This window comes from Argiope bruennichi, chromosome 9, assembly GCF_947563725.1.
Source record: "Argiope bruennichi chromosome 9, qqArgBrue1.1, whole genome shotgun sequence".
NCBI classification, from domain to species: Eukaryota; Metazoa; Arthropoda; class Arachnida; order Araneae; family Araneidae; genus Argiope; species Argiope bruennichi.
In genome coordinates this window covers 24,433,404-24,451,144 of record NC_079159.1, presented here as the reverse complement: position 1 = coordinate 24,451,144, position 17,741 = coordinate 24,433,404, and the positions used below count along the sequence as shown (strand labels likewise).

Genomic DNA, 17,741 nt, shown 5'->3' with positions numbered 1-17,741 from the left:
CAAATGAATCTATAAAGGCATAAATAGTTAGGATTTTTGTTTTAAATCAGTTAGGGATTGTATGTTGTTTTCCTGCAAATTGGAGTTTTTTAGCTGCTGATGAAAAATGCCACATCCAACCTGAGATTTCTTCTTGTCCGTCAGTGTATTTCAAATCAGCTTTAAAAGCAATTGGTACATTCTTATGAAACATTTTAAAACATTTACTACATTTGGGTACTTATGAAAATATATGTATCATTCTTTTATCGTCTTTAATTTCACACTGTTCAACAACACCCGTTCATTCATAAAATTTTCCACTTAATCAACCCTCATATACAAAAATTTACTGTAGCCTAAATTAATAATAGACGTATCAATGATTTTCACTACCACAGAGATCTAATCGAACTACAAAAGTAGTGTTGCGTTGTTTCTTAAATCACTTGCCATAGATGAAATAGCCGCTGTTACGAAGACAGCCATTTTAAGCCGGTGGGGAAGCGTCTCCTTGTTTTTATAGTAGCGCCATCTAGGGCCAAGAGAACGACTTAGCTACATACTCGTCACGACCCTTTTTACGGGGTGGACTTCATTCACGTATTTCATTCACTCATCCACAGATCGTAATTTAGACCTGAATCAGAGAACGATCACCCTGATCCAATACCCCCAGTGGTATTACTCTCGACATGGAGGACTTTGTGACCACGACAGATTTATACGCGCGTCAGCCACCAAGCACACGGGGAATCTTCGGCCGGCGGGGTTTGAACTCGCAACCTAAGGGACGCGAATCCAACGCTCTACCAACCAGGCTTGTTTAGGGATTCCGGCCTACTATAAAAGTACTGTCACCTAGGTGATGTGTATAGTCTGGGTTTGACATACTACAAACAGAAAATAAACATCCCTTCAGGAAGCAGCGAATCTAACAAATAGATTAGAATAGTTAGATTCGCTTTATAACTTTAGAGCACATTTTCCAATTTATAATTTTTAATTAATTCTTAACCGAAGGCAGTTAAATCAAAATTTCGGATAATGAAATTTTTCTGTTTGAAAACAATAATAAATTAAAAATATTGAAATCAATAACAAGGTAATACTAATGATTTTTTTTTATCTCATTAGCTTTCATTTCTGGATTGAATGCCACAGTATTGGACCTGAGCAACATGCTTTCAGTTACCACAAGTCGGAGCCCGCTAGATTTTTTAAATTATGGAAACTGGTGTGGCCTTGGAGGTAGTGGTTACCCTTTAGACAGCATTGACAGGTAAGTTCTGTCTGATTTCTCCATTTCCTAGATTTCATGCGCCTAGATCCAATAGTTTCCTTTAGAAGAAATCTCATAACGGACATCTGTAGATATCTGCTAGTCGATCCGATTCATTTTCATCATCATCTTGTAGAACATGATTAGGATTTCAAAAAGTGTCATTTGTGTTGCATTTGGTAGGCATTTCCTGAGAAAATCGAATTTAATTTATTGTCATCCTGAGAATTTTTGCCTTATTTTTTAATAAAGACGTTAAGTCCCTCGCCGCATTAAATTGTTGACCTAGGACAAAGCTGCAAATGCCATGAAGTACGCAGATTTTTACTTCCGGAGTCACAAATAACAGTTTTGTCTTCCGTAAAGTAATAAAGAAAAGTGAATATGCATTTTGGACGCTTTGTCTTAACTGATTTGAAATCAGAATTGGATACAGAATAGAATTTTAGTATAAATACATCGCATACCAAATTCAATGAATTTAAATCATTGCATTTATGAGTTATCATTATTACACGCATGCAAAAGTAGATCTACAAAAGGTAAAATTTGAAAATTTTGGTTCAAAATTTGCATAAATCTGTATACAAAATTTTATCCCATTAACTCCATCGTATTCTCTTGCTCTCAAACTGACACACTTTCTGTTATTAGATTTCGTTCATAATTTTACAGAAATCGGCAAATTTGAAGTCAATTCAACATTTTATCCGTCTAGCTGAAAGCATTTTGGATTATTATGCCCACAGATAGATAAGCATAATTCCAAAAACGCGGTTTTCGAACTCAGGGGGTCTGAAACGTGCAGAGTCTTCAAAATCTCGAGTTCGAGTTTTTTTTTTTTTTTTAATGGTTGCAACACTTTATCTTTGCTCCATATTCGAAAATAGGAATTCAGGCTGGTTTGCTTGTGTGTTTCATTTTATCCTCATAGCGAGTGGCCGAAAGTTTACAAGCTCTGTCTAAATGTCTCTGTGGCTCGAATCTCACTGCTGGCATGTTTATTTTTCACCCTTTAAGTTAATTCTGTAAACAAATGCATTATTCTTATATAAAAAATTGATGTTGAAAAATCAATTTTGATCGAAAAAATCAATCTAATCTCCTTTGCACATTGACAAAAATTTGTTCATTAATAATAACAAGCTCACCTCAGGATAGTACTTTCTACAGAATTGCTTTCGACATTGTCTGACACGTTTCTTTACTCTATATTGGTGGGTTGGCATAAATAACAAATTATGACGCCAACTTGGCAGGATTACCCACATCTGCCATACGAATTCCAGTTTTTAATTTTTCATACAGGAAGTCTAGAGAAGATATCATAATCGTCAAAAAACTCGAACTCGAAATTTTGACGAATTTCCATGTTTCAGACGTATCTGAGTTCGAAAATCACATTTTTTTTTTTGTGTCAGTTCTGTCTGTGAACAAAAAAACGCTTTAAGCTAGAAGTATCTGGTATAAGGACTTCAAATTCGTAGATTTCTGTGAAATTTTGAACGAAATTCCTTCAATGGTTCCCTGCCTGGCTCGATATCTACGAACTCAGTAGCTGCAAAACATATATTAGAAAGATGAAACTTAGTGTATAAGTTTAGCATCTAAAATGTAGATTTTTCACAAACTTTGAACCAAATCGGTGCATGATTGATTGACAATCGATCTGTACTTTCGCATGCACATAAACGCACAAATGCAATGACTTAACCCTTTCTAGGGCCGTGAGAAGTATGCTTCCCACCAAATTTATCAATCTTTGTGTGAATTTACGTAGGTTGGCATAAGTTCCGACAAATTTTTTTAGAAAGACATAAACTTAGATGCTTTAGTTCTTTATTTTACACAAAATGTTGTGTCTTGATTTGTTACTTAATTATTAATGAACCAAATGAATTAATGAATCAAATTAAATTTATCTAATAAGCTAAATGAATCCCTTTTCTTATTCTAATTTCAAGCCTAAAAATATTTTAACATAATATGACTAGAAAAAAATGGCCCTTTAAAGGGTTAAATCAATGAAATTCTGAATGTGGTCTTGTGTTTACATTTGTAGCACCGTATTAAATGTTGTTCTCAATCGGTCGGATATAAGGATCTAAACTACATATTCATAAGATAGATTCAATAAAAATATCAGATTCATGCCAGGGATCTATATTTCGTAACTATTGTTCACCAATGCCATACAAGGTATTCTAGGGTTAAACCTACATGCAAGCAGGAAGCAACAAAATCGTTTAATTGTACTGTTTTATTGTTGTTATCGATGCATTTTCATCTCGGTGTCCCCACCCGAGTCCCCAAATTTATGCGGAGGATAAGGGATAAAACATTTATTGGAGAGCATGCAGGAAAGTTTCTGGGAGACCATTCCCACATGCTCTTGAAGCTTGAACTTGTTTGAAATCTGGCATATACAGAATGTCTTAAAAAAGTGAAACAATCATTTATCTCTGTAGAGATGGCATTTAGACGTATACGTCGAGCTATAAAGATTTTTATTAAATTAAATTGGCAAAAGGATACAAGCACTTTGACTAAGAGATTGAAAATAAAAAGTTAGAAAAATTAAATTTTCATAGGGCCATCATAGTTGAGAAATATTAATTAGTGAAATGTTTCTCTAACACTCATATCTAAAATTCTAAAACTTCTGCTCTAGAATTACACAAAATTGAATGCTTCTATTTGCAAAATATGTTAATTATTAAAAGGCAAATTAAATAAATTTCTCAATTTTCGATTCCCTTCTTTATAAAGTCTAAGTTGCAACTATCAGTCAATCAAAATGTACTAAAGTATACAGGATTGGCGAATTTTTTTCATGTCATTTTTCATTTTATGTCATTTTGTGTCACGTATTACTAGACAAATATTTACATCGTTAAATAAATTTGCATTTCTAAAATAAATATTTGCATAAATTTTGTGATAATCTCCTGTAAATTTAAAAATACATCTTTTCAAATTGTGTAGACAGAAGCGTAAAATTTTGTATGGGCATAAATAAATATAATAGAAATATTTTATTCATTGACACTTTTGCACTGTCACGGTTGCATAAAAATTATTTTTATTATCTTTACATAAGTCTAAGTGTTTTCGCAGAGTTTATTTCTTGAAATTTAGGAAGTTTGTATTTAGTTGTAATAGGCATTTAGGGAGATAAATGCTTATTACACTTTTTGAGGCATTCTGTAATGTCTTGATCTAGACTGATCAAAGACAGCAGAATTTCCAGACAATTCTTTATTTTACAGCCCTATATATACAAAGAACAACTTGTTCTAATCTTGGTTAAATAAATAGTTATTTACACCTGTAGTAGGAGATACTACAGTCAAAATCGAAGGTTTTTCTTGAAACCCAGTTCTTCATCTCGTCAACACGACCATTCCAGGAGTAGGTTCTCAGACTCCGAACTCGTGGGCATAGTCCAACAGTTCCTGCAATTCGTTTCTTCTCTCTCCTATTAAAAATTCTCCGCACTTTATTTCGGCGACAATCTCCGCCTCTTAATTTACATTGGTCATTTGAGCTCTCCTTCGGCCAATCGGGGTTCAGCCATATGCTCTCTCAGTGGCTCCAGTGGGTCGTGGGAAGGTCCTTTCACAAAGAGAAACATCTAGCATCCAGATGTTTGGACACCCCTTTCTCTTTGAAGGTACTATCTGGGACGAGGAATTCCATATGTAGTCTTTCATTGTAGTCGCTAATGTACAGATGCGAGACCACTCAGGTCAAAAGATCCACCATCTGGCTATCTCGAGGAGTTTAGTAAGTAGCAGAGACGACACAATGAATCAGTACAACACAATGTCTTATCAGTACAGAGAAACGGGTAATGTTACAATACCCTGTATATAATATGATGGTAATAAAGGCATGGAACGGAAGACTAGAAAAAATAAAAGGATTTAATTAAAAATATGAGGTAAAAGGAAAATCTATAAAATCATTTTAAGGAGGAAGCCTACGTACCTTTTTTTTTCAATTGTTGTGTCAACGGAATTCTACATATACGCTCATGTGTATTAATTATTAGAATTCAAAATTGTACGTTCCTGAATAGAGCGTTCTCAATGACGAAGTTTACTATACTGGATACTTTTTTATGACATGTTGTATTGTATTGTGTAATATGTTATCTTATGCTATGCTATGCTATGCTTTATATTTAAAAATTAAGCGTTTTAAAATATTGTTATAATATAAATAAAAAAAACCTAAAATATATGCATTACCGTGTGTAACAAAAATGCATGTTTATTCCAAAACCTGCATGTCATAAAACAAAATTTGAAAATTGTGCCATTTCACATTCATTTTGAAAATTTCACTTAAATATTTTATGTAAAAAATGTGTCAGAAAATTATAATGTACCATTGCGATTTTCTAACATTACTGCTGTGGATGCAATGTATAATAGGTACTGCATTATATTAATAGTACATGTACTAATGAAAGTAGAATTTAGTACGTGTACATTAGTAATACATGTTCTAATGAAAGTTTCAGAAAGCCTGAGCTAGAGGTTGCATGAAGATTCCGAAATAACAAAGCAATGACGATGGAACTCCTTATTTAGTGACTGTATGTACCGGGTTTCCCAACAAACGCCCAAAAAATCTTACATTTTACAGTTATGGCCTCTTCACAGGGGCGTCTCGTGATTTATCAAACTCTTTCGAAAATATCCAACATCTGGCAGTCACTCATAGCGATAGAGAAGATTTGTGTTATGAAATCGGTTGTCAGCCATCTTGTAAACAATTGCTTTGATGCTACCCGATTGTAAAAAAAGAAACTTGAGCGATATGTGATGCGCGGGGATAGAATCTGGGACCTTGTGGTTTACAGTCCAGTACCATGACCATGATACCAAAACAATTGCTCGGGTAGCAGGGCTGTAACTGGCTTATATGCTATTCACCATAGACTCTCCCTCCAGATAGTCGGAGGTGAGACGAACGATATGGCTGTTGAGTGGTGATATATTAAGGCTGTTGTCTAATGGGCCTGTACCCAGTTGAGTAACGCCAAGCGTTATGGCGAGCATGTGTGAGTGAATGGTTGCTGCGTCAAGTGAGTCTGACGACTTTGGTTGCGGGTAGATGGCGCCACAACAGCTGTACGAAAGTTGAAGGTTCATCGTCCGAGGTCCCCAATTTAGTGATATGAGATAAGTGAGGGTAGAACCTGGGACCTTGTGGTTTGCAGTCCAGTAACATGACCATGATACCAAAACAATTGCTCGGGTAGCAAGGCTGTTAACTGGCTTATATGCTATTCACTACAAAACTCAAGACAAATCTGACGTAATTTAAAAACAATGCTGGCTAATAGTATCTTCTAGTTTAACAGTTAGAGTGTTGAATTTTGAATCTCCCTATGTAAATTTTGAATTGTTTTCATGCATTCCTATCTTATAAAGTTATTAACTGTTCAAGTTTCTTTTAGAGCTAATTCATAAAGTTTAAATATGTTTCCAGGTGCTGCAAAATGCACGATTTGTGCTACGAAAATGCCTCCGATTCTGTGTGTTGGAATGAAAAGCCACATCTAGCTACCTATCGGTGGAAATCTTACGCTGGTAAAATACACTGCAGTAAGTGTTTGAACTTGCTACGCAACCCGCAATCATTATGTTCATAATGATTATGGGTTGCTATATTTGAAAGAATGGGCTTTTGTTAAAAAGCATCTTTTTTCGTATCATATCTAATTTCTGCTAATCTCTGCTTCTGCTGGCCCTTTATAGTGATTAACGGAAATGGATGGAGGAACAAAGCATTAAACAGCATTTATTGAGAATCATTAAATACCACTGATCCGCAAAAAGAAAATAAATTATAAAGTTATATTAACATTAAAACTTTTCTTTTCGAATCACTTAGACATCGTGCGCCAACCTCCAACCCGACGCAAAATTAATTGCTACGGATTCGGCTGAAAAATAGAATTAAACGAGGAGTTCAATTTAAAAGAAAAAAAAAACTATAAACTAATTTCGTTTTTTAAATATATAAAATTTTGCAGATATATGGCCGAAAGATGAAACTTAAAATTTTAACTTTGATTTATTTCATCCCGGTAATCGTATTATGTGCAGAGAAAAAGGGATAAGAGATACGTCAGTCTACATCACGATTTAAGAGCAAAGTAACAAACATTTTTCCCTTTGTTGATTTTACTATGAGATTTTGATAGGGATTTCTTTGACATGGGTGGACGTAGGAAAGGGAGGTATCTTTGAAAAGCCTGTGTAAGTGTTAAGGATTTTTATCTCTTCGTTCCTGGTGTAGGAACAGCAGCAATTTTGCTAAGCGCGTATTGTCATTAATTAAAGAAGGTGGAAATTGAATCACGAAATAAAAGAACATTTTAGAATGAAGTTAAAATGGGCTAGTTTAAGATAAAAATTAGGAAATAATTAAGATTTAAATTAGATTTTAAAATGTTACACACACATATATATCATGTAATGATTATGTTGGTTGAAGCAGAATGCAGATTTGAAGACATAGAAGACGCTTTTTATATTTTTAAATTAATTTTAATATTCATTCCGGTAAAGCATAATTATTTACAAACAGAGACGCGGACAAGGCACGTCCGCCACAGCGTAAGTAAGAAGTAAAGAAGGAGCGAAACAAATGATCACTAGTCTTATATAACATGGGATTTCCGGCCACGCGCCAATTCAATACACGTGTTGACCTTTGAGAAGGGCAACGGAAGGATCACTTTCACTCGATACGTAGAAGTGATTGCGCAGTAATTTTTACACAGCTTCAGTTGAATTAATTAAACAGGAAGTGGAATTGTATCAGGAAATAAGAGTATGAAATGACTATAGGCTAATTAAGATAAAGCTTTGGAAATTAATTTGGTTTAAATTAAGAGTTTAAAATATCATTACATATATGTATATATATATATATATATACCGAGAACCTCTTATTGGCCATACTGCTTTTAAGGCTCATCAGATGGTAAGTGTTCTTGTGGGGAAGAAGTAAGTGCGATTCCATATATTATCGAACGGAAAGAGCTTTGGAATATTAAACAATGACCTTCTGACTGAGTGGAAATGGAAGTGAAAATATAAAATTCCAAACTGTCAAGAGCTCTGACAGCCTGACAGATGATAAGCTATTGACTAAAGAACTGGACAATAATCAGCCAGCAATAACTATGGACATCATTTTGTTTTCCTCACTATCGCATATTTATATTTTTACTTTATATCCCGTTTTTTCCTCTTATTTTTTTAATTTTCCATGTAATTCTATAGTTTGGCGTTTCCGTAGAGTCTAAATAAATAAGCCGCCTGCCAATTCTCGATTTTGTCCTCTGGTGGCCTATGATTCTCTATGGTATTTCCCTATTTTTTTTTTTTTTTTTTTAATTTTTTTTTGTTGCTTCGCGGAAACTCATCTTTTCCAGTTGGACCTCGGCTTGAGAAAAGTTTGGATCTTGTACAGATCTAAAATAAACATCTAGCGTTACCATCAGCATTGAACTATTAAACTTTGATGTGTTAACTTGAGCGATTTCAAAACTTAAGCTTCATTCATATAAATTTCTAAATCCTTTTCTAAGTACTCTTCAATCAAATTCAAAATTTTTTAATTTGTTAGATTAACTTGTTTTGTAAGTCCAAATTTTTAACACTCTAAATATTTAGGTACTCTTGGAGTCTCAAGATTTTGTTCAAATTTTTTTTTTGATAAATCCTTAAGGAGATTTATAGGTAGATGGCGAGTGTTACCAATAAAGCGTTTCTATAAATAAAAGGTTTATTTCAGTGGTAATTCTTTCTATTTTCTCAAACGTACTTTTCCTATTGGATCGCTACACTGCCATATTAATATTTTAAGGCAGAGAAATGTCCCTAAAGACTGATCATAGCAGTTGCCTGAGCAAAAGTCTTGAATTAAATTTTTAATTTCCTCAACAATATGAGAAATCAAATCTGCGGCTGTATCATTTTCAGATGATCTTACTACAAGGTAAGCAATTCTCCTTTAAGGTCCCGTGAGTGCTGTGTTAAGAATGAGAATATCGTCTGCAAACACCTGGGATTTGAAACCGGCAATTCTTGGCAATAATCTTGTGATCATACATTTTTGAATTACAATTGATTCTATAAAGCCGACTGTATGGCATTCAGATTTGATTCTATTAGTATCATTAAAAGTTTTATGCTTATATATGTATTATATTCAGATAAAAATGATCTAAATCGATAAATTGTATCTTATAATTTGTTAAACACTTTTCCTCACGAGAAGATATTCATTTGTTAAATCCGCTGTATCCATTTCTGTATACATATTAGCAGTCAATAAGAAATATCCAAATACTAGTAGATAATAAAACTCGAAAATATATCTAAATGCGTTACACAATATTCAGAGAAAAACACATGATAATTTACACTTAATTTTCAAAATTAAATACAAACACTTATCACTTTAAGACTAAAATAATTCGAATAAAAGAGTTTCCAAAGCAAACTCAGAAAAGATCGCTCCATGACCTATGAGGATTCGAAATCTACTCGGTTCTAATCGGCAAATCAAGAAAAGCTCGAATTACAGAGCAGTCTCAAGATGTCTAGGAAACAATAAGTTCGTATCTCAAGAAAAAGTCAGCAGTACCATCATTTAGATATAGAAGACGCAAAAACTATCGGATGTTGAGGCTGAGCTATTTCAGAATTAAGATTCGAAAACGAGACTACACTAAAGCATAACAGGTAAGCTGGCGTCCTGGCATAGGGGTAGCGCGTCTTCCCCGTGATCTGGGCGTCCCGGTTGGGGCATGGTTGTTCTTCCGTTGTTCTGTCTGTGAGACGGTGAATGTGCCCTCCTGTAAAAAGGGGTTGTGCAAGCGAATGAGTGATGCGTGAGTAGCAAAGTCGTACTCTTGGCCCTAGTTGGCGCTACTATTAAAACAAGAGACGCTCCCCCTCCGGCTTAAAATCGCTGTCTTCGTAACAGCGGGCTTGTTTGTGGCAAGTGCCATAAGAAACAACAACATAACAGATAAATAATCACTCCAATTGAGATCGGAAGGTTGTAGGCACATTCAGATGTGACAACATTAGATGAGCTGTCAGATGGGTATCTTTCTACCTGAGGTTCAAGATGACGATGCAAACAAGTAATAAATTTCAAATCAATGGTTAATGTTTCCGCACTTACAATTAATTTCAAGACGTTGGTATTTGCTCAGAAGTAATAAACAATCACTTCATAATAGCGGAAAAAATCTCTTTACAATCCAAAAAAACATAACATTGAAATTATCAATACTCTCACCAACAAGCCACTTATGCATAGCCGAATAACCCAGTGCCGTTGAACGAAGCCGTATCAACAGGATTTGTTGTGACCCATTGCTAATATATTCTCCATCCATCTACGCAGGCAAACCATTTCTCCAGACTTAGTCTCCTTGGAGAGGTGTAACCCTTCCCCTTTCTCCATGGGCACACTATGTCGAAACAATCATGAGCCCGAAGTCATCATCTGCTCTCAACGAATTTTCACAAGAACCTATCAAAAAGATTTTGAAAAAATTGGCAAAAATGATAACATTGCAATAAAAGAAATGTAAAGAATAGAATAGCCTACACTATTAGAAAGCCGCCAGGAAACATCTTCATCTTCTTCATGCCTAAGTCATCATCATAGCTTTACCGCACCAACTAAATTCGGGACAGAATTGCCGAAAACCATTTATGTAAAATCTGTCTTCTTTTTTATTTCTGATGTTTTAATATTAAGTTATTCTCCTAAGTAATAACCTTTAATTGTTTAAGAATAACTTCTTACTAAGTAATCTCATTGCCATGCCATTACTCTATTCACTTGTTATGTCCGGAGGTTAAGAACCTCGAGTTCATGAACTCCGCGTCACTCCCCTCAAATCGGCAAACCCAATCTCACCAGCAGGACAAGTAGAAAAATTGCAAGGAATTTCAAAATTCCATAGCATATCTAATACATAATCATAGCACACCATTTCCGCAAAGACAAACAACAATAATTTAGTAATCTAAATCGCATTTCACTAACTTTTAGATGCAAAATGGAAGCGCTCGTATAACACGTTGACCAACTTATCGTTAAAAGCAATAGCACCTAAAATATGTAACGAAGTATTAATTTTTCTTCCTTCGTCATATTTAGCTATAAAGAGTGAGAAACACACATAAATAATTTAACTTCTTCACGCATCTTAAGAATGGCACATGAGGTATCCATTTTCTCTAGGCTTTCCACATTTTTATACCACTGTCTTCTATGAAAAAGAAGAAATTTGTGGAAAAAGTCATTTCTCGTATGGATCGTTCAGCCAAAAGTTTCGATAGATCTTCTGTTGAGCGAAACGTTTCACGATACAAGGTTGTGTCTGCAACGATAGTGACTCGCATTCTGTTTCAGACATTAGGTGAAGAGATATTAATTGGTTTTACTAAAAAGCCTGGGTCTGATGAGCCTGCGATCACCAAATGCCCACTGTGGTAACTCATAATACGAACACAGCGAAGTCACTTAACACATCACTATATCAAAATTGCGGATTTGTGACAATGAACAGTAGTGTAGGATCTAAAACAATTTCGTGCTTCTAGATCGTATTGGCGAAATTCACCCCTTCTAGGATTAGACTGCAACAACTCATATCTTTAAAATGCACTAATTATGAAGGCCGCGGTGGCCTGGTGGTAAGGTCTCAGCTTGTGAGCCGTAGGGTTTCAGGTTCGAGACCCGATTCCACCGAAGAACGGCCATGTAAGGGGATCTGTTGCACGATAAATCCGTCAGGATCAAACGTCCTTCCACTGGTGTGGTGTGGTGTGCCAGCTCAGGTGTCGTCCTCGTCGTCTGACCGCGGTTCAAAATTACGAGATCTGTCCCAAAATAGCCCTTGTGTTGCTTTAAACGGGACGTTAATATAACTTAACTAAACTAAACTAAAAAAAGCTGGGCCTCATGAGCATGCGATTACTAAATGCCCACTGTGGTAACTCATAATACGAACACAACAATGTTACTTAACACATCATTTTATCAAAATTGCGGATTTATGACAATGAATAGTAATGTAGGATCTAAAATAATTTCTTGCTTCTCGCATCGTATTGGAGAAATTCACCCCTGCTATTAGGATTAGACTGCAACAACTCGTATCTTTAAAACGCACTAATTGTACTGGAGGAATTTTATCTTGCACAAACTCTCTCTTTCTCTTCAGAGAACTTTAGGGAACCATCCATAATGTTATATCATTGATTACTTGTTTTAAAATGTCTATTGCCCTTGTTTGATAAGACCTTACGATAAATTTCCATTAAACAGTCTATTACTCAATTTAATATAAAGCGATAATCTGCGCTAAATACAGGTTAGGAAATTAATTCCTAATTATTACTTAAAATTCTAGAACATTTTTTTTTTCTGTTATCAACAAGTGAAATGACAAATTTCTAAACAATTAATATGTATCTGTTAAAAAAATTAGTTAGCGATATTCATCATTGCAAAATTTAATCTTTAATTTATTCATATTTAAAAGGTAAAACGATTTCAAGGATCTGTGAACACTTTCAAAGCTTAGTTTCACCTAAATGAATGATTCACTTCAAAATTTCCTTCCTGGTTTGAGCTGTTCATTAATGTAGAAACATACTTTTCTATCACTTTCATATCCCTATCGATGATTTGAAATGGACACACGAAAATACGTAACAATGCGCATAGTTTTTTTTTTTTTTTTTTTTTTCGAAAGCAAATCAATTATATTTATCTCATCGAAACATCTTTCATTTGTCAAGCATATCATTTATCTTGAAATTACATTGATGCTGTACAGTTTTTATATTTTAACGGTTCCGGTGCTTACAGCATTTCAAATAATTTTATCAATGAATGATCAATGGGAAGTTTAATAAATGATTAATAGTTTTTATTACCTCATTTCGATATCATTCTTTTTTACTTGCTCATATATGAAGTACTAGTCGACTTTGGCGGCCAGCTAGTTCCCTGGGAATTTTATGAAGTTGAATACGAATAAACGTCAAATCATGAGGAGAACATTGCCGCTAGTTAGAATTATTATACGACTGTAGCTTAAGAAATTAATCTAAAAAACATACCAAGAATTTTTAGTATATTGTGAAAAACAATATTTAAAAATGTATTACATTGATTTCATTTTAATTTCGAACGAAAAAATTATTTAATAATAATTTTAATTATGTAAAAAGTAAAGATAAGATTAGTACCTGTCACTAGACATCCATAGGTTTTATACCGTTTCATAAGCATGTAGAATCAATTAAAAATTTCCAGTATGTAAACAATAGGGGTGAGTGGAAATATGAAAGAAGATATCTACATTTAACAATAAAGTGAACTTAGGAGACATAAGCACTGATGACAATTCATTATATTGTCGGAAAAAGATACAAATTCACAACAAAATACTTTAGAGCAATATTTATTTACTGTAAGGCGGGTAAATATTAAATTCTGATGAATAAATGGAAGATTCCTGTTCTTAAAACTTTCACTTTTTTACAAAGTAATAATAATTTTTTATATTACTTTTCTTTATTTGTTACTAGCCGCCTTTGGCAACCAGCCGGTTCGCCAATCTTAATGTTCGTTAAAACTTTAATAAATAAATATTTTATGCAATTCCTACTTTAATAACTTCTTCATCAAAATATTTTAAAACTTCAAATTTCGATAGTCTTATAATTCACTCATAATATTATAAAGGCCTTTAGTCATAACGTAATATGTATTTCTCTAAATTTCTGTTAGCTCCCGTAGAATTTATGCTTTAAATTAAAGTGGAAAAGATGAATCTGCAATTAATATAATAATATTTTTTACTGAAACAAAGCATTTTTTTATAATATGATTACTGAAAACAGAGTCACTGAGCGTTTAAAATTTATGGGCACTAAAGAATATATATCTTAATTTATGTAATATCTCAAGAATTTGTCAACAAAATTTTCTCAGATTCATCATGAGCAGAACGATTAATTAAAAATGTTTAATTTTAAATGCATCAAAAACTAAGAAAATAAACAGAATCGTTTAAAATAATCGGTTGAAAACAGGTTAAAATAAACTACTTAAAAAACTATATACTTAAAACTATAAGCATATACAAAAAATATATATAACATAAATACAATTTAATTACAAAAGCACACAACTAACCTAAAAATAATTTAAATCAACAATCGGAACACAATGCGCATACGTGAATTTTCAACGCCAGTTGGGGTAACGCTATGCAGATTAGAAATTTTTAATTTCCTTTATTCTGTTTTATTTTAATTCAAAAGTACTTCAGAATGAATCTGAAAGATCGACTAATTAATAATGTTTAATTTTAAATGCATAAAACATTAAGAAAATGAACAGAATCGTTTGAAGTAATCGGCCAAAAAATGTTAACCCTAGCCTCATTAGTGTTGGAAAAAAAACTGAAGCCTTACTCATTTGGCGGTGGGAAAAATGAAGATTTTTTTGGCGGGAAAGTTAGTTTTTAATTAATAATTAAAATTTCAATACAAGGGACCCCAGGTGCACATTATCGACCTCCGAGGTATACATGTACCAAATTTGGTAGCTGTAGGTCAAACGGTCTGGCCTGTAGAGCACCAACACACACACACACATTGAACTATATATAATTTGTTATTAAATTTCTGGTAACATTTTGAGATTTAGCAACTGTGGATAATCTCAGTCACATTTAATGATATATAAAATATTTTGGCGCCACTCCTGAAAGTTTTTCACCATTTGAACTAATCATATAAGGAGTCAATACGCAGTTTTGATTTAAAATAAAATAAAATAATACAGTCAGGACGACAAGACACTTCTCATACCACAAGAAAAAATAAATAAATAAAAACTGAAGGCAAAAGTATCCATTGGGACGGAAATCAATGTCAAAAGATAAGGATTAAAGCATTTCCGGTCCTCATGTTTCTCGCTCCTTAGGTAGAATTGTTGAAAAGTGGTAGTCTCGGGATGCTGAAACGAACAATAAATAAGAATTTGATAAAGCTCCTGATTAGTCCAGTTCACATCGCTCAGGTAGAAGTGCTCATGGGAATTTTTGATATTTCACTCATTTTAAGGAGGCAATTGAATTTATCAGTTTTATTACTTGTTTTTTAATCAAAAATTTAAGAGAATTGAACTTATAGTTTACCACATTGTAGCATGATACTATTTTAGAAAGGTTTTGTGGATAGGTGAGATTTATGCAGAAAGGTGGAGGTGTTAAGAGATTCAAACTACAGTTTAATATCATCATCAGTTACATAATATATAATCACTACACTCCATTTACTCGGAAAAGTATTTGCATGGTGACGAGAGAGAAGTAATAAGGGAATAAAAATACGAGCTCAAAACAATAATAAGACAACAATTAGATTAAAAAACAGAAATAATAGAAAGCATATAGCCACAGATGCAGGCACAATGCATAAAAACAGAAGTGGGTAAGTACATGTCGAACGTTGCTTTTTTTTTTTTTTTTATTACAGTGATTCTTCGGAATAAAATTGTATACAAATACACGTGGCAATGATGCAACAGATTCGTTGATATATTTTTTCTTACTTAAATAGTAACATTAGCGTGCTCACAAAAAAAAAATTAATATCGTTGCAGTGGCTGTGAGGTATAAATGCTGTAACTAAAACAATGACAGATTCTATTATACATAAAATATACTGTAAACTATTTTTCAAAAGATATTAAAATTGGAGAAAAATATGAAGATAAAATGAGCGTCACTGAAAAGCAAATTTCATGAATTTTAAAGTGACTTAATTATTGAGGACTAAATTTTCAATAATTTCCACTTTTCAAATTAAAATTGTCTAGGTATTAATTAAAAAAATCAAGAAGCCTTACTTAATCGCACCTCCAAAGCAAGGTGTAGTTACCTACCCAATTATTTTCCAAAATTTAGTAAAGTTAAGAGGGAAAAAAAATATGAAAATAAAATTGATATCTCTGAAAAGCTAATTTTATGAATTTTAAAGTGCTTTAATTACTGAGGAGTAAAATGTTGATTAATTTCAACTTTTCAAATTAAAATTTTGATTCATTTTTAACTAAAAATTAACTAAAATACAAGAAGCCTTTCTTAATCGCACCTTCAATGTAAGATGTAACTACCAACCAAATTTAGTAGCCCACCACAGCATTTTGCCTATAAATAATCACATGATAAAATAGAAAAAATTTAAAAAATAAAACTTCCCTAAACAACTGATTAATACATACAAAGTGTGGCACACAAACTCAATACAAAGTTTATTTTTACTTGAGAGAAAGTTAAGAAAATTTTAATATCAAAACATATTCCAAAATTGCTAATCCAGTATCAAATTCTTACTGATCCAATGTTCTCCATAGTAATCACTATCTTACAGATAGAGGAGATTATCCATGTGGACTGGCTTCCTGCAGATGTGATGGTAAATTCGCAAGCTGTGTGGCTGCTTATGAGCATTCTTACAATCCAGGGTTGAAAAAGGTCAGGCCTCCCCTATACAATGCCATACAAAGAGTGATTTCGAACTTGAGCAAAAGGAGAATTGATGCTCCTTTCATATCCATAAAGTTTGTTTGAGATTTACCAACACAAATATTCAATATAATGAATAATTGTGTGTTGAAAATGAAGATGCCAAAATTAGCATTCAGTTTGACGATGTATCAAAAATTTAATGTGCAACAGATGTTATTAATCGCACAAATTGTCCAGAATGTTTTCTGTTGCAATAAAAGACGAGACCAGATCATGGACAGACTGGTTATATTATAATTACTAAAATGTATATAGAAGATCACTTTGTATATACATCAAAGAATGTTTGAATTTGTGAAAAAAATTTGTTGAATAAATGGAATTTTGTTGATGAAAAAAGGGTACTATTATGTACACCTATTTAATTTCATTATAAAGCAAGATTTTATTCCATTATTAATTCTTTATCATGAAATGTTTGGTTCCATTTTTGGCTTAAAAAAACTTTATAATCACCTTAAAATTCTAAATTTAACAAAAATTTATGAATATTGAATTTTAAAAAATTCTAATTATCTAGCACACAGCAAGGCAAATAATTTTGACCAAGATTACTTTTTTTTGCTTGCTGATATTTCAGGTTTTTTAAAAAGCTTTTGTGAGGCATTTTGCGGCTCTGAAATTGTTCTATGTGAGAAGATTTTTAAAAATGTACCATATTGCATACTTAAGTTAGCAGTTTGAAGAAAAGAACAAACATCAACAGGTTTGAAATTCACAGTACTAGCAAAAAGCATGCATTATCATGACAATGTTAAATATAAAAAATACAAATTACTAAATGAACCACTGATGTACAGATTTTCATAT

General features: G+C 33.1%; 1 protein-coding gene across 3 annotated transcripts in view; it reads left to right on the top strand.

Moving 5' to 3' along the window:
- Positions 1–17,222, top strand: part of LOC129984238 (phospholipase A2 'basic'-like) — a 116,279-nt gene extending 99,057 nt beyond the window's left edge. For all 3 annotated transcript variants that reach the window (XM_056094070.1, XM_056094071.1, XM_056094072.1), the window contains exons 3-5: positions 1,117–1,261; positions 6,764–6,879; positions 16,774–17,222. In XM_056094070.1, coding sequence (XP_055950045.1) covers positions 1,117–1,261; positions 6,764–6,879; positions 16,774–16,973 — 461 coding nt within the window. In that variant the 3' untranslated portion in view covers positions 16,974–17,222. The remainder of the gene's footprint in view (positions 1–1,116; positions 1,262–6,763; positions 6,880–16,773) is intronic.
- Positions 17,223–17,741: the final 519 nt, after the last annotated feature.